General features: G+C 37.2%; 1 protein-coding gene across 1 annotated transcript in view; it reads right to left on the reverse strand.

The window, feature by feature from the left end:
* EXOC2 (exocyst complex component 2) overlaps positions 1 to 22595 on the reverse strand; it is an 88503-nt gene that overhangs the window by 60319 nt on the left and 5589 nt on the right. Inside the window, exons 3-6 of the mRNA XM_008583759.1 lie at positions 21257 to 21383; positions 11475 to 11588; positions 9467 to 9591; positions 1260 to 1340 (exon numbers count right to left, since the gene is read on the reverse strand). Coding sequence (XP_008581981.1) covers positions 1260 to 1340; positions 9467 to 9591; positions 11475 to 11588; positions 21257 to 21383 — 447 coding nt within the window. The remainder of the gene's footprint in view (positions 1 to 1259; positions 1341 to 9466; positions 9592 to 11474; positions 11589 to 21256; positions 21384 to 22595) is intronic.

The following is a 22595-nucleotide window of genomic DNA, read 5'->3' on the forward strand; positions in this document are numbered from 1 at the left end:
AAAAAAGACAAAAAGGAAAAAAAAAAAGAAAAAAGAAAATATCCTTCCAAAACCATAAAATGTCTTGACTATACTAATACAGAAATAACTTCAGTAAATATATATTTGGGTTGAATTCAGAATATATTCACTTTAACAAAGTTGGTGACTTGGTTTCAGAGACAAAAACAAGGCAAAATCTCAAGGCAAGTAATAATAATAATAGTAATAATAATAATCAGAAGAAAAAATTTTTAAGTGCTAAATTCAAAAATTTAGAATGAAATCCAAGTACTCAAATGCTACTACCAAGGAAAGCCTACATCAATTCAAAGCTTCCTTCTAGAAAACACTTTCTTATTAGGGATTCCCCAAGGTTTGTAAACAGATATTTACATAAAGGCTCACAAAGTTCAGCCCATGGGACTAAATTAAGCTAGAAGTGCAAAATTAACTTCATATAACAGTTCTTTAAAGATCTGGCATAAGGTTCCTTAATTTTTTCAGTATTCTTAACCCTATTTCATGAAGAAATCATATGCTATACTTAAATTTAAAAACTAGGAGATTCCTGTGGGCATTATTGCTTCAGATCAAATGTCAACTACGTGCATAAAAGAGGGTAACTTACTTGTAAACCACTAATATTATTACAAGGATTAATTCATCTGATGAGTTTTGTCCAAATCAGCAGTGTAAGTAGCTTAGACCTCGGATATCAGAAAAATGACGAAAGGGGAGGTGAACAGGACCCAAAACCTTGCATATATCAGTTTCTCCTGGACCTACAATTCTTACAAAATGTCTCAGACATACTCTTAAATATCCAACTGCCTTAAATGCTTTTTGGAAAAAGAGAAGGTGTAAACAACTGACACCTAAGTCTCTGTCATTCTAGCAGCTGAGGTTGTTTGTATTCACACTGCTGAATACTTGAAGGTGGTTCGTTCAGGTTTTTCGTCAATGACAATCCTGGCTGTGGCACCTCTGATGATGCCATTTGTACACTGGTCTGTTTTATGGTAGGAAATTTTATTTCTTAAGAAGTACATTGCCTTGTTTTCAGATTATGATTTCTCTCCCATAAATAAAATTCAAACAGAAACGGAGCCTTCATTTTCAATGTTGCTACTCCCATTTATGCTCATTAAATCATTAGCACTTAGAAAAAAACACTAAGACGCAACCTAACACCCTGTCTTGTGGATTCAGGTCCAAGAACTGCATTAAAGCTTATTATAAAGTCCACACATAGTTTTGGGTAGTAGGACAAAACTTACTGTTCAGAACATTCTCCAGTTTCTGTGTCATGGATCCTTCTACTTTTTCCGTTTCATATGCTTCTAATTTTTGATGGATAGCTAGAAAAAAACATCTAGTTATGATGTAGGCCATTTTAATGGGTGGGAATATATTATGTCAAAATGACACTTTAAAACAGCTTTAAAAAATGGTCTGTGCTTAAATGAACTCAATCAAATGCACCCACTCAAATGCCCTCAACTCAGATTTTCCAATTTTCTGACAAGTATATTTCCANTGATCCTTCTACTTTTTCCGTTCCATCCGCTTCTAATTTTTGATGGATAGCTAGAAAAAAAAACATCTAGTTAAGATGTAGGCCATTTTAATGGGTGGGAATATATTATGTCCAAATGACATTTTTAAACAGCTTTAAAAAATGGTCTGTGCTTAAATGGACCAGGAACACACTCTCAGTGCCTGGTAATATCTACTTCTCTGCTCCTTTTACTTGGTTTTTAATCCTGACCTTCTTTTTTTTAATCCTTTTTTGTTTGTTTTTTGGAAAAGCCACCTCGAATTTTGTTGGAAATTCTAAAAAAAAAATTTAAAAAAAAACCAGAATGCTCCTCTGTTGAATAAACACATTCACAGAAAGAAAAAGAAATATACTTGGAAAACAATTTTGGATTATGAGGTAACAGTGAAATAAACTGTTTCCACATTTCAAAGCTTAAACTTAGGTACAACTTATTAAATGGAAAAGAACTTCCTTTTATACCTTTACAAAAGAAAAGAGACAATGCAATAGTACTAAAAAGCTAAACTAGACAGAATTCCATGTTACATATGGGCAAAAATGCTCACACTCTTTCTTTCCATGCTGCTGTGACTTTCTGACAATCCGGCTGCAAAAGAACACGTGGCACATGCTGCGGTTTTATCAAGCGGGAGCTGCATTTGGTTGGTCCAGGGCGGTAAGACATTACAGCACGCAGGAGGCCTGCCTCAGATGTTACTTTCTAAGTAAAAGTTAGCCCAAAGGAAATCATGCAGCCACATTTTCCGATGCTGATGAAACCCATCACTGATCAGCAGGTCAAGATGAGGTGACTCTGGTCACCCAGCTCGGGTTACAGTCCTTTTTGCTAACAAAGCAACTTCCTCCCACCCACCTCCAACCCAGCAGAGCCACAGTCAAGCTGTCAGCCAAGAATGAGGACCAAGAGACACTGGGTTTTGATACAGACAATACCATTTTCCAGAAAATTAAACCAAATAACCCAGTGTCTGGTTCACTGAACCTTTTATTTTCTCTGAAAACATTTTTAAATAGAATAACTCAATAAGCTACTTGGTACAGGATCACAGGTTTGTTATTGTTTCTAATCTATTAAAACTTAATATGTAAAGCAGTTGAACATCGTTAAGTTTATATTTGGGGAACAAAAAGTGTACAAAAGGGCTATTCAAAGAAAAATCAGGGTTACAGAAAGATTGCCTATGGATTCACTGAAATTATTTACCACTTTATTTAACTCTCAAATAAAATATAGACATCAAATTTAAAATTCCAATCAAAAAACATCAGAATACCTATCTATGCATTCATATAAATGCCATTATCAAATGAGGGGCTACGGTATGGCAAGTATGCGTGGGCAATATCTACAATGATCCAGTGGCAGGTGCACAGTTATATACACACTCTAAGCACTGGATGTTACTGCTGGCCCACGTGAGACAGGAATACTCAAACCAGATATGAAGAGATGGAATTATGATTATTCTCTGAAGAACCAGACAGTAATTAACGTTAGGAGTTGTGGGCCACATACGGCCTCTATCACATATTCTTCTTTTTCTGTTTTTTCTCTTAAGCAGCCGTTGAGAAACATAGACATGCCTAGGTCCTGACCTATACAAAGACAGGCCATGGCCTAATTTGGCTTGTGAACTGGCCTCTGAGGATTAAACTGACTAAAGGAGAAGAAAATGGAAAGGATTAGGGTAAGAATAATTAATAATTTAAGACATCTTCAAATAGTTTCTACTTCTTATTCTACCAAACTTTTGTTAGAGTAGATAATGTATGCATAAATTGCATTTAAATTGGTTAATTAATCTGTGATTCATTTCCTTCCCTAGTTATATTGAAGAAAACCAGTAAATAAAAATAACTGCAACTTCTATATCAAGACTAACAGGTAAGAATAATTCCCACGTAGATAACTAGGTCCTAGAAAACCACATCTGCCTAGATTATGTTCATAATTCAATAGACACTAATAATCGAATGTACCAAAAAATCAATTATAGCTCATGCCACCCAAACTAACTGCAATAAAAGGGACATGGGAGGAAGGACGAATAATGCAGTGAGCAATGTGTTACTTACTCTGCTTTGTCCTCTTTACTCTGTACACCATAAATAATATTCATTCATACAATTTTGGCTCATATTGTTCTTGAAGGGAACAAGTGGTGATGCTGAGAACAAGTCAGTGTATAGGTTACTAACTTCACAAAGAGCAGGGGCATCCAGGGAAAAGCTCACTGGAATAAAAGAGATGATAGGAAGGCACTGAGGAGCCCAAGAAGGCCTTTAACATTAGGAGGAGCTCCATGGACATCACCGGGACCTGGGAGGACTGGTGTGAGCAGTAAGCGCTAAGAACTCTCAGCTCATCAAGACTTCAAGGGATTGGAAGGAAATGGCAAGCAGCAGCCATGGAAAAGTGAAGTCTGTGCTTGAAATATTTTTGTAGAACACAGTAAAGAAAAAACTATACTCATCACACCAAGTTTAGCTTTGGCAGGTTAAGTTATCCTAGACACACTTCTTGTCAAGTTGTGACAAAAATACTTCTGGGTGCAGGAAAAACCAAAACTGACAATGGCATAAAAACTTAAAAATGATAAATAAATGTGGCATGCCTGATTGGGATGGACTGAAAAAAAAATACCTGGACTAGGTATGAAATAGTCCACTCAATCAAAACGAAGAATAGCAACAATATCAAAAAGAGCAAAGAAAGGCTTTGGTTTTTGCCCACCACCCTATCTATACCTACATCTATAACATAAGGATGGCATTGGCCAGAAACATCTTAAATCTTTTCATAACTATCTTCAGGACTATAGTTTTGCTCCCCAATTGTTCTCACCTCCAATAACCTTTCACAGACTTTTTATAACCACTTAGAGACCAATTTCCTTACATTCTGCATAGCAGGCAACAGAAAGAAACTGGGAGAGGCATACTACTACTGGACAACTGAGCAGACTACTGAAAACCAGGAAGGGTGCTGAGAACCACACAGGGTAGCAGAAAGAAAGGAGTAGTATTTTTATACAAGTCCATTCAAAGACAAACCATAAGTTATATCTGACATAACAAAAGAAGAGTTTCAAGAACTGAAAATATGAGTCAACAGATTCCAAAGGCTTATTAGTGTTGGGAAAATAAATGAAAACAAAACCTATATTCTAGTATATACTGCAAAGGTTATTTCCTTTTTATTTATTTTTTAAAATTCACGGCTAACCAAATATATCTTTTAAGCATTTAGGTAGAGAGAAAAACGAATTACCTACAAGTAATAAAGAATTATTGGCTCAAAATTTCTTCTCTGCCACACTAAAAGTCACGGGATCAAACCTTCAGAAAATAATTTTCTTATAGCCAAGTGGCTGTTCATATATGCAGGCAAGACACATTTCCAGAAATACAAGAATTCAAAAGATATAGTAGAAAATATATACCCCACTGTTCAAAATAAAAAATTCAAAGATAGGAAAGATAAAATATAAAATGACTGGCAGTAAATATTAAAACCAATTAGATTTATGTGCATATATAGTAAATTTTAAATAACTGTGGTAAATATGTTATAAAGTTAAATGCAAAACACAAAAATAAATCTAAAAACAGAATACTGAAATGGAAAAGAAAAGGGAAAATAAAAAGCTGGATCTATAACTTCAAATTAAATTAAGATCAGGAGAAAGGAAAAAACATGGAAAATAAAGATGTGCTACACTGTTGTCATATACGACAGAACTCAAAAGACAACCTATAACAGAATTTAAAAACCTTTTCCCCAAATCTACAAATAATATAATCTACATATCTGTAGCAAAGAGAGAAAAACAAAGAAGAAATATAATAATAGAACAAGAGAAAAGAAAAAGACATTAGGACAAAAATTTCAGTTATGATAAATGTAAATGGCTTAAATTCTTCTATTAAAAGGCAAAGACTCTCAGAATGGTATTTAAAAAAAAAAATCCTGTCACATGTCGCTTACATGTGCCAAAAAAAAATTTCTGAAAGGTTACAAAGATTACTATGCATTATATGTCTAGCAAATGCAAACAAAAGGAAGAGTATAAAGCATTAACATTATGTTATTACACAGTAGAGAATTTAACCTTTCCCAGAAAACAGTCTGGCCTTTGCCCTGGCTCCTGGGAGGTTAATCTCTAAGCTCTTGAAATGTTCTGCCTGATAAAAGTGTCTTTGTCTACCTGGGGGCCTTGGACCACATAGATTGGCTAACACTCTGATTTACAGTGAGAGCTTTGGGTCACTCAGTATCAGCTTGACCTCCCAAGGGGCTGGAGACTGAGGTCAGCCATAAGGGCTGTTGAGCATGTCTATGTGACAAAGGCCCAGTAAAGACTCTAAACATCAAGGCTCAGACAGCTTCCTTGGCTGGCAGTACTCTATGTGTGTTGTCACACATGGTTGCCAGGAAAGTCAGTGCCATCCACAACTCCACTGGGAGACAACAACTGGAAGCTCCATGCACGGAACTTTCCTCAACTCTGCCCCATTCATCTGTTCCCTCAGCAAACAATAACCTCTATTTTTTCCCTGTAATAAACCATAACTGTGAGTACAACAGCCTTCAGTGAGTTTTCTGAGTCCTTCTAGCAAATTACCAAACCTAAGGGCGATCTTGGAGATGGCCCCTAACTTTACAGTTATTATTAATACATTATAATATAATAATAAGATAACCCACGCCATCAAAAGTTACAAAGTAAACATGTTTTACATACAAAGAAAAACTGACAGAATCAAAATTAAAGAGGGAGATTTGTATGCCATGTTTATTATAAATAATCTAGATTTAAATAATGTAATTATTCAGGCATCGATAATATATCAAACTGTACACCCTGAAGAGAACATGCCCTCCTCTCCTTTTTTTTTTAATCTTTCATACAGTTACAGAAAATTGACATCTATAAAGAAATATACTCTCTGTTCACAGTACTGTAAGACTAGAAACTAATTTTAAAAACAAAAATCCACTACAAACTGCTAGGTCTAAGAGGAAAATTAAAATTACACATTTTAAAAACCCAAGAAAGGGCCTATACCATGATTTTTAAATGATTTAAAAATTGTTATGCAACAGTGAAAAATATAAACATCTTGAAGAAATAGAGAATTTCTGGGGAAAATCAAACCAAAATAAACAAAATATAGAATGTAGAAATTATAAAAGTATATACACATATATAACTTTACAGTTATTATTTTATATATATAAATAGAGAGAGAGATCGCCACTGTTGGTGCCCAAACCCCCCTGAAGCCATAGATCTATTGTAGTGTCTCTATAGGAGGAACAGCCAGACACTAATGGATTCCTGGTATGATAAAATAGGAAGCACACAGTACTTACCTGTGACCAGAAATGTTGAAACTGAATCTTATCTAATGTCCAGTTAGATAAGTCCAAGCAATACAATGGAGAAAAAAATAAATTAATTGACACCATGAGGAAGTAATCAGTCAAATCCAGAATATGGGATATCCTATATAACAAATGACCTTGTCTCTTCAACAAACCAATGGCATGAAAAAACAAAAGATAGGGTAGAAAAGGTGAGGAGTTGTTCTAGTTTAAAAATCAAATGTAACACCTGAACTTTATTTGAATCTTGATTTAGACCAATCAAGAGAAAATTTGGGAATAATTGGAGAAATCTGCATATAAAGTAGGAATTAGATGATATTGAATAACTATCGCTAATTTTGTTAGCTATGATAATGATACTGTGGTTATAACACATGTAGACGTCTTTATTCGGGGGATTCATACTAAGGTATATAGAAGAGAAATGTCACGCTGCTTGATAATTGCTTTAAAATACATCAGCAAAATGCAAACAAACCAACCTCAAAAACACTGATAAAGCAAGTACAGAAAAATATTAATGACTATTAAATCTACATGATAAGTACATGAGGGCTGATTATACCATCATCTTTTACCATGTTTGAAAATTTCTATAATAGAAAAGTAAAACAAATCACCTGAGAAATTTTAATTTCCTAGCCTACCATAGCCCACTGAGAGTACATACGCTGACATATACAGGCCCATTTGATTCTGTACAACATTAACACTAAAACCTGACCAAAAAAGCATTTAGAAAAACTTCAGATCAATTTCACTTGAGACTAGTTGGAAAAAGTTATAGAAAGCTACTAAAAAATCAAGTTCTATAGTAAATAAACATAATCACCCAGAGAAGCAACAGATTTTATCTAAAGAATAAAACAGGTTTTAGCATGTATGACTCTATGTATGATATAATACCAATTTTATAATATCTATTCATACAAGCTAAAAAAAGACCAAAAGGAAATACATAAGAATGTGAATGTGATTATCTCCACCACAGAAAGTTCTTTCTAATTATATCAGTTTAATATTTTCTGTAGCATGCATTTCTTTTACATCAAAAAATTAGATGTATGTGTATGTATCTAAAGTTTTCAAATTCACTATTATTATCTATTTTCTGTATGTCATACAGTCATTTGCTTATTAGTAGTTGGTCAGCATTATCTTTGTTAAACTTTAAGTTGCAAACATACTTCTAGGGCAAATGTCTAATAAATGAGATTACATAAATTTAATGCACCAAATAAAACTTTTTGAAATCTGCCAAGGGTGAAGCCACTTACAGAAGCAAAAACCATAAATAAACAAACAAAAATATACAGGTGTATACAAATATGATTTGTTAAAAAGGGTGGAGAAAAAAATGACCATGTCTTTTTGTTAAGTGAAATCACCTTAAGCACATTAATATTATGAGACACTGGGCATATGAATAACCATCTTTACTTGATAACATGAAACTCTGTACACAAATGCTCAAGATTCCCTTCCTGACATGGTAAGATTGATCACCTAGAAAGAACAGCAATAGCACAAAGAAAGAAAGCACACCATCGAGACACACAGAGCACAATACTTATCAAGGATGAATACTTCTCTGCCCCTCCTAGCCATTCACAAAATCTAACCTCTACCTGCAAGTAAAGAGCTACATCAGATACAGATTTAACAAGTCAGAGGTCAGTTAAGTGTGTTCGGCAAATGAGGAAAGGGGTTTCAAAAACAATACAAAAATGTCTATACTTTAAGAACACAAATTAATTTTTTAAATTTAGCTTTCTCAATTAAAGAAGGTGTGGCCTCTTAATACACAGTTATAGATACTACATAGAATTATAGGTACCATATATATAGCTATGTAGGTTATAAGTATCTTAGTTTTTTAAAAGATTTGGGTTAACTCTTATTAATATATTTTACTTTTTACTAGATAAACAATAAATTTTTATTAATTAAAAAAATTTTATTAGTTTTTAAAAAACCTACCGAACATCTCTCACTGAAATGTCTGAAGCTGTAATAATTGTATTAAAACAATCTTCCGCACATATAAAGATGCTGGCACAGCCAGGGGAAAGCTAACTCTGAGTACCTATGTTAGGAGCTAGTCGGGTGCTGGCTAAAAGGAACGATATATTATCATCACTCCTTTCCAAACATAACACAAAATGGGTCACATTATAGAATAAGTCACACGTGTACAATATTGATGGCTGTAAAAGGATTTTTAAAATTCTAGCATTTTACCCATTGGGATTTAATTTATCAGCCTTGGAGATTGAACATCATAGAGAGGTAAAGCATTCTCCCATTTCACACATGTAAGATGGGCCAACAAAAGCCTCAGAGACAAATTTTTAAAGTACCAAGCCTTCAAAGAGATTCCAGTCTAGTCTGCAACAAATATTTATGGCACATTTTAGATCTCTACTTTTATAAATACAGACCCAACGTCGCACCCTGTAAACACCCTGCAAGCACAGTGTCGGGTTTCCGCTGTGGAAGTTCCCAGCAGATGGCTCCGAGGATCGCCTTACCTGAGAGGGCATCTTGTGCTTCAAAGAACGTGCTGAGACCCCCTTTCACACAGGCCAGGCTGCCCTCACTTTTCTTGTTAGCCTGTCTCCTGAGGTTGGTGACTGCCATTTTGAGCTGCTCAAAACTGAAATGAAATAAAGAAACCAAACATTTGAGACTCCTAACAAGAAAAAAGAAGATAATTATGTGTATAATGCTAGGAATGCTGAAACCTAAGTTTAGATGGATACAGATTAACACAACATGCAACCTGATGAAAACAAAATGCTTTCAAATTGCTCCATAGAACTAAAACATTTGTTTATTATGAATGCTTAATTTACACCAGCTATAAAAGAATTCTGTAGCCCTCAAATGATAATTCCAAATATGTCAGATCCCTAAGAAGTAAATGTACGTGTAGATATGTTTATAACCTATATACAATATATTTGATTTGCCAGCTATCACATATATCTGAATACCTATTTGAATATCCTCTATCTGATAGAAAGACATAGATCATCCAGTGATAGGCACTGTTTCGAAGGTGGAGCTCCTCTGCACATCCAGTTGAGTATACTGAACATGGAGCATGATGTTATCCTCACCACATCAATGCTCAGTCCTCTGTTCTTAATAATAAAATTACATAAAACTTTTAGGTCGAATCACAATTTCAGTAACTGATAAGACCACAATATTTTATCTGTACATCTCAAGCAGAGAATAAAAAGGGTAAGTCTCTGTATTTCAGAAGATTTCTTAACATTTAAGCTAAAAAAAAATCTGGCTATAAAACTCTGAATATCTTCTTGAGCACCATGATAGCCCTACACACAAAACAAAGATTTAAGTCTGACTTACAATAATAGAAAAAGCACATCGGTAATGTAAAATAAGAACCATCTTCTGCAATGAAAGAATTCGTTTCAGACATTTAAAAATTTATCGGGCTAAATTTACTCTATGTATTAAAATACCAACTTTTCCTTATGTTTTCTAGTAATGGTTATCATCCTAATGAGTGAATGAAAAATTTATATTAAGGTATATTTTAACGAGTTGATTTACCGAGAATATAAGTTTTAAGCCACCAACTATTCATTTATCCAAATGTTTTTCACTAAATATAATTGTTCTAAATTAACCTTTGAAATAGGTTACGAATCTACTGTTGGAGGAAGTGAGTAAAATGTAACCAGCAGATGAAAAGAACACGTTAGCATGGATACATAACCTTGTCTACTTCTCGGCTATTTTTTTTTTTTTTTTTTTACTTTTTTTTTGTGACCAGTAAGGGGATCGGAACCCTTGGCTTGGTGTCGCCCGCACCGCGCTCAGCCAGTGAGCACACCGGCCATCCCTATATAGGATCCGAATCCGTGGCCTCGGCGCTCCCAGCGCCACTACGCCCCCAGCACTGCACTCTCCCAAGTGAGCCATGGGGCTGGACCCTTCTTGGCTAATTTTAAGCCAGGTCTTTACGTAATGACAAAACCAACTCATCCGCGGCCTCGGCGCTCCCAGCGCCACTACGCCCCCAGCACTGCACTCTCCCAAGTGAGCCACGGGGCTGGACCCTTCTTGGCTAATTTTAAGCCAGGTCTTTACGTAATGACAAAACCAACTCATCCTCTTTTGCTCTATGGTCAGGGAAGACAGCATGTCCCAGATTTCACAGAAGAACTGAAAATTGTTTTATTATTTAAGTAGGGAGAGATCACATTCACACACATTAGTTTAAGTCCCCAGCTAAGACTCCACAAAGAATGAACTGCACAAATAATGAAACACACAGAAACATAAAATGACAGTAGGAAATAAGAAACCTCTAATTAATAATTTCTCTTTACAAATAAGGAAATACCCTGAGATGTTTACAGACTCACCCAAAGTCAAAAGGCTCACAGACCTAGAACTATGCTACTGCATGCTGAGCCAAACCTAACACTCAAATTACTCTTTAATCCCATTATTAGCACCTGAGGGAAATCCTTCACAGTTGACAGCCCACCATCCACTAACCTGGTAGTTGAATGGTTCTCTATGAGATACCAGGCAGCTGAAAAATTCTCACTTGTAAAATCAGCACTCATTCCATGGAACAGCATTTCTAAGTCCTTCTGGGGAAATTTACTTCTGAGGGAAAAAAAGGTTTCAAATATATTTTAAATGTTATTACCACAAAAATGTAATAAACATCACTGAGTACCTAGTATAATAATCATAAATGCAAACCATTACAATTATTCATAATACATTATTGAGAATATGTTTGTACATATATGAAATACATTTACCAACCACATCATGGTTGATTTCCTGTCATGTAAACTTTGATTGTATATATAAAACTTAGTATATTAGTTGAAATACAGAAATTACATCATTAAAAAATATAAGATTTAAAGAGGGTTTAAGTCATCAGGCTGAATTGATGCTTTTTACAAAATTTATCAAAATATAAAATCATTCCCCGCTCAATGGAAAAAATCAAAATTTGGATACAGTAAAATTAAAAACATTATTTTGTTAAAATGCTTTTTGTTAAAGTCCTATATATAAGATATACTAATACCTAAGAAATCATCAGAGTACTAATAAAACCTAGATCTAACTGTGTAGTACTCATATTTACATGTTCACGTCAAGAACCTTAAGAAAAGCTTGTGATAACACGGGCTATCCATTATCTGCAGCACACTTACATCTTGCCCACACTTACAAAACTGACCTCTGGATCAACTCATTTACCTGTTTGTTCAAATACTACTTAACTGTCTACTGTGGGTCTGGCTCCATGCTGGGACATCGGATGCATCTGACAGCAAAGGCCCCTGGCCAGCCCCTGCCCGCCAAGGGCTCACTACCTCGTGCCCTTTGCTGCCCACCCCGCCACCTGCTTTGCAGGGTGAGGTCCCTAGTCAAGGGCCTCCATGAGCTGAGCCTGCTTCTCTCTTGGGACTCACTCCCGCTACTCTACCCATCAAACCCGAAGCTTCAGGCACCTCGAACAAACTACACTTTGCTGCACACGCCACGCATGCTTTTCGTTCACTCCTCTGATTTGCTGCCCCTCTGACTGGAATACGACCCGATACACTGGACTAGCCCAACTCACAAGGTATAAAGAGGACACATTATTTTATAGCCCAGTGTCTCTTTTAAAATCTATTTGGTGGGGGAATTACCCCTACCCCAGAAGAAAAGATGGGCAGGTCCACTGACTTTCCCACCTACTCTTATCTGGAAGAGTCCCAATGTCCCATCACTACAGACAGCACAGCCTCAATTCAGAAACTAGGCAGCTTAGTCTGAGAGGTAACACTTTTCCTTTTCTCTCCCTAGCTAAGACCAATGGTCGATGGGCTGCTCATTTTGGGAGACACGTGACAGGCTTTGACCTTTCCCCTACTGGTTATTTACTTTGTCTAACAGGGGGAGAGGGGGAGGTAAGAATGGAGTGTCTTCTGAGCCTGTGACTGGTACTGCCACAGGTGCTGTGGGCCCTCTGTCTACCAGGGATCAAGACCTACTTGAGTCTTGCAGCCTCCCTGAAGGCTGCTCTGGGGGATCCCTCTAACCACAACTCCTGGAAGCATTTATTCTGCAGCCTCAAGGTGTCCCGTAGTCTTACTGTTATAAACAGTCTATTCACCTGAGGCACAACTTCCAGTGGCCAGGAGCCTGCACTCTGCAGCAAGGGGCTCATCTAAGCACAGGAGCACCCCTCCTAAGGTGGCCACTTCCACTCTCTACTTGGCTTTGTGCTGCATGGCTGCAGGGAACACTTCCACCTGGAGGCTGTGGATGCCTCATGTGCCAGGCCCAGGTAGAGAAGGTTACGTGTTCTCCAGTCTTCCCCTTCGTGGCCTAGCCTGGCTCTCCCCACAGGAATCTGTTACAGACCCTCTCTGCCTCTGCTCTCTCCCTTGATGCTCCCTAAGAGAACAGGAGAGCAGGCAGCAGAGCTGCTGTCAAAGTCTTCCTTTGTGAACGCCGCACAGTGAGCTCCACCTTTCACTGGGACTGAACATCCAACATGCAAGCACCTCAGCCAGAGACACAGTATCCCTGGACACCCTGACACACTGACCTTCACTATGAAATGTTCCTATTTTAATTAGGAGGAAAAGAAAGCCCTGCTTAAAACTGTGGTAACAGAACAGAAGATGAGATGAGATTCTAGGAGGACTGGCATCACCTCAGTGTGGTGACTCTGCTACATCCATCATGCACTTTTCCTTGCTAGCTTCAAAAGTTAAGAAAGACTGACAGTCTGAGTCTTCCTGAGGTGTGTGTGTGGCATTTATTAGCTTGCTGCTCAGGTTCCACCAGTCAGCAGTCTCTGAGAGGCAGTGGAGAGCTCTGCATTTTCAGAAGTTTATTTTGGTTTAGATTCCTCCTGCTGGTTCTGATACTTGGTAAAAAAAAAAATCCTGTCACTTTTGGAAGTTTTTCTCATTTTATTTGTTTGTACAGCATGCCTCTAAGGTAGAACTTTTGGGGAATTTAATGACTGAGTAGAGACTTGGGCTCAACAATGACATGCCAAGCCCCAGCTAAGTAACCCAGAAATCCTTCCTCTGACATGCCCTGGGCTTCTCTGCAGTCCTACTTCAACGGGTGGGGAAGTGTCCCTCTAGAGTGCTGTGTGAAAGCTCATGCGACTTTGACTAAATGGCGGGACCAGTTAGTAAGGTCTGCCATCAACGCACAGGAGAAGCACGTGGTGGTGTGCAGACCATGTTTCTGTCAACCTGGCCTCTATGCACTGGTGCTCTACCAAGTGCCTAGTGCTGCACTTGCTCAGGAACTGAAATAATCTTAATAGAATCAGAGTGCTACAGAACCACCTGAATATCAACGAAATTCCTACTAATATCAGTCTTTACAAATCATTCAACTATAAGAAATCTTCATCTAAAAGCACCAATTCCAAACTCACATATGGAGGATACAGCTGAGAATAAACAAGTGAAAAGAGATTCTGAGAAGCAAAACTGAGCTTCTGCATCCCTCATGCAAGGCCCGTAAGAGTTGTATTGTGGTTGGGAGTTGCCCAAAAGGGACGCAGAAAGTGAAGAAGGGTGGCTACTGTTAAGAACTGACAACATCAAGAAAGAACCTATGACAGTGATAGTAAGTAAAGCAAAAGTATAAAATGCACACCCAAAACTCAAAAATACACCAGTTGTATGCCACAGGAAGTGGCTAAACAGTTAAAATGCTTAAATTGGTGGTACTGAAAGATGTAAACCTGCAGCTATCCAGAACTTCCCTATAATTCACCTGGTTCTTAAATTTTAGTAACATCTCATTTACAATGCACTAAACTTATATTTTTTATGCATATCCCACCCAGCCCAGCATTCCCACCTTCCCTGGTGAGATCAACTACCCCAAGCCAACCACGCCTGTCATATTCCTCTTGCTGTCTGTTGAGTGATCTTCTTGTGACCAGCCATGTCTGAAGGAAGATCTACTGGAGCACTTCTACAATTTTAGAAAGGAGAACCAAGAAGAGATAGCGTCTTTCTGCCTCTGAACTTCACTACATCTAGTTTCAACATAGGAATCGCTAAAGCCATATTCCAATTACAAGGAAATCAGTGCTTTGGGCAGCAGAACAGCCATCCCAGGTTCCTCACATGTTGGTAATGTGACTGAGTCACTGAGTCGACCAATCTTGGAGTCTACCATCTCTGGATTTTGTATATTATTAGGAAATAAATGTCTGTTTTGTTTAAGCCAAATTAATTTTCATTTTCTGTTACTTGGAGCTAAAGGCATTCTGATTTGATATTCAATGCCAAAATACATGCATAAATATACTGATCCTTTACACAAGCAGCTCAAAAATGTGAAACAGATAATCTGGAAAAAATTAAAAAACAAATGACAAAGCAAGGAATCTGTGTGGTTCTCTGGGGAGCACAGCTGCAAAATACAGATGATTGTCTCAGTACTTATGACAAGTAGCAGCAGTAAAAAGCAGTGGTTAAGAGCCTAGGCTCCAGGTTCAACCTCAAAGTTTGCTCAATCTGTCTATATAGCCTTGCAGAAGTTATTTAACCTCTCTAAGGTTCCATTTGTTCATGAGGACAATGGGGCCATAACATCTTCCTCTTAGGAATGTTTTATGGATTAAAGCAGATAATGCTTGTGGAACGTTTAGCAGTCTCTGACACAATAAATACTCAACAATGTTATCCGCCGTTATTTTTATTCTTTATACTTATGTCTTTATGTTTTACAGACTACTTTCATAAATATCATTTTGTTTGATTCTCGTAACAAGTGAGTTAAATATACTCATATTTACAGATGAGGAGATGGCCTCAGAGAAGTTACATATGAACAGTCGAGATTTGAATCTGGTGGTTCTACTGTCAAATGAAGACCCAGATAATCTCAGATGTGAAATAAAACCATAACTACAGATCAATAAATATAAAACTGTAGGGGAGAGTGGGGGGAGGAGTTGATGCAGAATGAAGAAAAATGCTAATGATCTGAGCAACAGCAGGAAAGGAACGAGCAGGATGTCAGCACAGCTAAGGAAGCGCAGAGAGTTAAGACTGAGGTGTTTGTCCAGAATAACCAGACTGTGGACTCTCACCTTCCAAGGGAAGTGATGGGGCAACAAGTCAGCAACAGCAGAATATATTCTGAGTAATTCACACGAAGTCTGCACTTTAAAATCTGCCAGCATGGAGTTAGAGACTGAAAGTAGCACGCACTGCACTACATAAACTCATGAAATACTTTCATCAAGGAATCAAAACACACAGTTTCAGTTGCTGACAACTCTCACCACCCCTAAAAAAGGAAAACGTGTTTCCCATTAGATGGCAGTGCAAGCTCAGGTTTAAACTGAAGAGGGTTAGCCCCAAGCCACTGGAAGATCGAAGCAGGAGAATGAAAGGACAGACACAAAACTAGCAGAAATGTTCATAAACTATCAGCATTCACTTTCCAGTATGACAACAGTCTCAAAATCATTTTGAGAATATTCTGGCCGCCCCCCACACAGGGAGGACTGCTTACAGTTGTGCTCCTCAGTGTGTGCCCTGACGAGGACATGTTTTCTCGATCTGGCAGATGGCAGATGGAAGGGAGAGGCTAACACAGTAAAAGTGGGTGTATGTACCTCTTTTGAGTGTGTATATGTTATACCAATTTCTTTTAGTTTGAAATTTTTAGCAACATTGTTTACACTGCGTTGTATTAAATATTATGGGTTTGTTTTGCTTGTTTTTGTTTTTTGATCTGACACAGTTTTGGACTTAGGCAGCATATCACATCACAGCCCACAAATCTATTTTTACAAAAATTCTTAAAGGTAAATTCATCCAAGGCTCTTCTCTTCTACATTCAAACTGAGAGTTATTTTACTGTCACGTTTCCTTTTTTAAAAATGTACTTTTCTAAATGTTGTGGAAAACTGGTCACCTTTTCTTTCTACTGGAAAGCCAAACTGATTAGAAGACAATCCGACTTGCAATACCCATAAAACCCACGCAGAAATAAAACAGGTATTAGTAGCACATCAAATGACTACTCTAGACAGCCATTCCCAGGTGATAATTCACAAAAAAAGTTGGAGATCATATAAAAACAGGAGCAAAGCTCCGTTTTTCTGTCCCTACTCCCACACATGTTCTGCCTCCAGAATATCACTCATAAATACTCTCAGGCAAATGAGTATTACTTTCAAGAAACAAGACCTACTGAAGGCTTTCACTTAATATGAACTGTTTTTACCTTCTTTTTTGGTTTAAATAGTTTGTCTCCATTACAATTTAAGTCACGCAAAGAACACATATATTTGTGAACACAATCGGCATAATAAATCAGAAAACAATCATCATAATAAATAAAAAATATAGACCTTTTACAAGCAAGTTCTAGTCCCAATTCAAAGTGAAGTTACTTTTTGGAAACAACTAGTTAACATTTTTACTAGCATGGCAGCATGTATACAAAAACATTAGTTAAAAATTTAGAAATATGAAGGACTTCACCAGTCAAAAACAGCTAATACATGCCAGTTGTTAAGCACGTGGGCTGAAAGACGACAGTATGCAGGCTGGGTCTATCAATAAAATATTTATTGAACTATGACTCACACTAAAGAGCAGCAAGAACACTACACCGTGCTGCTCTCAATGGCTTCTTTTCAGATGAACCGGCCCCAACACTCCAGGGCCCCTCCTTGTTCCCCTTTGTGCACTGGACTGTCAGCCATGGAAAGCTCCCATAAATGCTCACACTGCGACTGCCTGAAGCCCACTCCCCTTCCAAAGGCAGCCTCGCCACTTCAGTCTTATAATTCAACAGGACTACAGTGGAGGATTTTACAACAAGCACTATAATTCTTCAAATCTTGTAATTAATATATTTCAACAAACAAATAATATTAAAACCCTGTTATTTCTTCTCCAATGATCTTTTTAAAGCATAGGTCCTCCACAGCCTCTTAATTATAAAAGAAATGACAAACAGAAATAAAAACAGATAGTAAGGCTTCTAATCTGAATGCAACACCATTCTCTACAGAGACCAACACTTTTATCTAAAAAACGTTAAATGGGCCAGGGAAATAAAACACACACTAATATTTTATAATTTGCCTTTCCTTTCCATGTCTTTATTTTTTCTCTACAATAAGATTTCTCTATCCGAGGTCAAAGAATTCAATAAAATAAATGCAGCTTTCTTGACAGCGAAAGAAAAGAAAAAAGAAAAGAAAGGAAAGGAAAGGAAAAGAAAAGAAAAGAAAGCAAAGAAACCTGAAAAAGCATTTTTCTGGCTGAAAACATTCTCTTCTCTTGGTTTCTATACCTCTTCCTACTATCATCTTTCATTTTCTTGCTTCCTTGTATCTCTATCCTCTTTCTTTTGACAAAAAAAAAAAAATTGCAAAAGACTTTTAGATAGACATAAAGATTACTGGACGTGTGCTCCCTGTCTGGAGCACCCTCCCCACGCTCTCTGAGGCTATAGGATCCGCACATCATTCTCCGGCGTTGACTACTCTGCAGCTCCATTGGAGAGACAGCAGCCAGCTTGTGGAGGGCTGATGGTGACCCGAGGGACTCCAGTCCACGGAAAAGCACAGGTGAAAATGTCACTGATTAGAACCCAGTAGAAATGGCCAGTTTTGCATCTTTCCACATTCCTCATTGCCTATTAAGTCTCTCCCCTGGGATCTCCTTTGAACTGGTTTTAAGATCTTATTGGTTCTCCCAGTAATTAACAGGTTAAATAAAAGCTCTTATATCTGTTCCTTTTATATTTGTATGAGAGTCATGATTTTACCTTTTTCAAAAATTATCCTTTAACATTTTACATTATCCCATGGCTGAGCTAATATTACTGAAACTTAAATAACAGCTTGAAAAAAATTTTGTTAATTTATTCCCATTTAAGTACTTCTTGAATAAATATACATAATACTATTTTAAGATTTTAATACAATTTATTACCCTGTAACCTTAAGTCATTAAAAAGATATTCTTTTCCTAAGTGGCAGAGAAATAAACAGCATATATCCAAGAAGAACAAAGAATCAAGTAGCAAGGACGAGCATTCACTGGGCCCTTGTTGTGTTCGAGGTGTTACCTATACTCACCGAGTCCTCACAACAACCTTAAGAAACAGGCACTCCCTTTTGCACCTGAGGAAACTGAGGCAAAGAGAAGTTCAGTAACTTCCTCAAGGTCATACTGCTAGTAAGCGGTAGGGCCAGATTCAAATCAAGAGGCTCTGGCTCCTGTCTGAACAAGACTACCTCTCAGAGAAGAAAGAAAAGAAAACTTTCAGAAAGCTGAGCACTTTTACTGCCATTATTCTTCGCTGCCGTTACTAATGTTACCAAAAGGGCTATCCTGAAATGGATTAAGAAAAAGCACCATTAGAGAGGCTGAAGCTAAACTTCTCTGTGTGTAGCAGCAATAATGGGGATAAAAAGACAATCAAAGGGCAAGAGGACAAAAGAGGCAGACAGAACAAACAGGGCTGGGATTACGTGCCAAAAGAAGAGGTGAGGAAATCCATTTTATCACAGTAAACATCCAACTGAATCCTAACTTCAACTGTTTTGTCTAAGTCTCATACAAAATGTCTGTAACATCCCCTACCTTTGCCCATGCACAAAACTGGCTTCTGGTGATGGAAGAACAGTCCAAAGGACCCTCCTACTCTACACTTCCATGGCAGCCTTGGTTGAAAGCTGACTTTCAACAGCATTAAAACAGTTTAACACTGAAAGGGTTTACTGCTGCTGTGGTTTGAGTGTACCCCCACGCTCATGTTGGAACTTAACTCCCAATATGGTGACGGAAAGCGGGGCCTTGAAGAGGTGACTGGATCACCAGGACTGCGCGTTGATGGTTGAACGGGTTGTCATAAGCTTTTATCAGGGGACTGAATGAGAAGGTTATTTCTCTTGCTCATGCCACTCTCACCACGGGATAGCCTGTGCTGCCACAGGACCCTGTAGAGAGTCGCCATCAAGAAGGCCCTCACCAGATGTGTTCCCTGGACCGTGAACTTCCTAGCCTCCAAACTGTAATAAATAAATTTCACTTCTTTATAAATTACCCAATTTCAGGTATTCTGTTATAAGCAACAGAAAACTGAATAACACAACTATCCACTGCAAAGTCTACTCATGCTTGAAACTGTGCTCAAATAAATATCTAGCTATTATCATTCTTTTCTGGACTCTCTCAATCTTTAAACCATTAACTTATAGGTCACTGAAATCCTTAAAACAGCTTTAGAATGACCCATACTGCCAAAGTGTTTCAAAGATGTGACCTAGGACAGCCCAAGCTCACGAAAAGCTGATAAGTCCCAGGACTTCTTGTCACTGTTGAACATGATACCTTCCCAAGGTAAGCCACTGCTCCCTCTCTTTTTCAGTAGGGAAAAAAGAAGTTTGCTATTTGAATTATCAATGGTCTTCAAGTGTAGCCTTGAAGATTAAACATATAAAGATTAGTGACAAATTTTCCCCATTCCTAGAAAAACCTAAAATAAAGGTATGGTTAAAGTAGTAACAGAAATAATTTGTCACCTTTGGTAAGTGTTATGGAAGAACACTCAGTATATAACTGAATAAGCAGAATCATTAAGGCCAGAAAATAAATTAGACATAATTAATATGTTAGAAGAACTGTTTAACTAAGATATAAAGATAAAGGTACTAATTATAAAAGTTACTAAAACATTATACTAAGGATTGAGAAAGCAGAACTCCAGACTCAGTCACAAAACATCTCAAACAATACCATTTACCAGGTAAAATTCTGATGATTAAAGTTAAATTAGTCTGGATTAAGTAAGAATTATAGGCAGGGGTTATAAACAAAATGAAAGACCAAACCGGACCTAATTATTCTAAAACATTTCTAGAAAAATCAAGAAAATGGATAGATTATAAATTCTATTTTGACTTCAAGTGCCATCTAAATGAGTTTAAATACCATTAAACTTAATACCTCCACATAACATATTAATGCTTATAACATTAAAAGTATTAGTTATTAAAATTTTCAGATGATCTTTTTCACAAACTCAAAAAACTATAAAGAGGTAAGTAGTTTTGTCAAAAGTTTCAACTAATTCCAACATTCACCCACAGCAAAGCAAACCTGGCTTCAGAAATAACACCTGTACTCAAATAATTGCTCTGCCTTCAAATCATGCTTCTGGAGTTTGACTCCCTTTACTGCAAGCATATAAAACTTTTCAGTAACTGAGAAACTGAAGAAAACCCAAGGCAAGATCGTACTCACTTTTCAATCTCAATGCCGAGAGGATTAGCAGGACGTAGAGAAAGGGGAGGAATTCCTTTATTCCTGTCAGTACGCATGTCATAATAATTCACTTCATCAACCCAAACAGCAGACTGATCCAAAATGCCTATAAAAAGTGAGGAACACATCCTTAATAAGATAAATACTCCCCTGGGCACCTAAGTCTTGCCACATTGCTTTACTTTTTAAAAACCTGATACAAAAATGCCTGTAGAAAATTTTTAAGAGATTTGAGGGCATGACAGCTCAGAATTGTTTTTTAATGACCAGTAGCTTAATTTAAAACAATAAGAATCTATAAAATGGCAAAATGAACACCTCTTGGTTTATGGTTTCATTGTACATTATTCAACGGAGAGGACAAATTAAGCCTCTGAGAAAAAGTTCTCCTAAACCAAATGTATTTCACAAATAAAAAACACTGTAATTACTTATACAGTGTTAAATATTACTGATTAAGTTGGTTAAAAAAAATCAGTTGGTATATAAGATGCAATGATATGACCTACAATGTCTGCTTATTCAAGAGAACATGCTGAAATCATGTACACTTTTGGAAAATGACTGGGCAACACCTAGGCACAGAACATTTAAGTTAAGTGTTAGTTCAATGAAAAACTTCTTGTTTATGAGAACTGATGAAAAACCATTATAATTTTACATTTAATATTCTGAGTTTCTTCTTCTGGGTTCTATAAGCCACCTGAACACATTACACTACAGATGAAAACCAAATGTTTTTAAAATGGTTGTTGAAAACTCTCAAGAAATGCCTTTCATTTTCCTTTCCTCTACAAACAGTTACAAATTTTCAGGAATAGCTATGTGAAAATGACATACTCCTTGCTATTTTATTTTTGGTATTATTAATGCTGGAAATGTCCTAGATGGTAGAAGGAACAGCTTTTTCTATATTATGCTGAAATCAGTTTGGTAAATTCAACAAAATACCCGACAACTAAGCCAGGCAAACATCTTCCAAGGAATGCATGGCTTGAATAAGAGAAATGACTAGGTTAGTCAGAGAAAACCGACTGGTCTGGGCCCTGCAAACAAGACATAATCCCTGAGGACAGCATCCTTCTTTATGTCATTGAACTCTTCATCATTCAGCTCAGCACAGGACTTACCAGCCACTGCCTCCAGGACCCTGGGATGCAAGAGAACAGAAGCAAAGTTCCAGGGAGCAGAGAGGTGCACACATCTCTGTGGGGGAGGCTGGGAAGGCCTCCTAAAAGAAGGCAACCTGTAGCTGTATGACCCTTTGTGAACCTACTAAATCTCTCAGCACCCTCTGTTCTGCCAGGACACAACAGGG

The sequence above is a fragment of the Galeopterus variegatus genome, unplaced genomic scaffold (assembly GCF_000696425.1).
Source record: "Galeopterus variegatus unplaced genomic scaffold, G_variegatus-3.0.2 Scaffold3031, whole genome shotgun sequence".
NCBI classification, from domain to species: domain Eukaryota; kingdom Metazoa; phylum Chordata; class Mammalia; order Dermoptera; family Cynocephalidae; genus Galeopterus; species Galeopterus variegatus.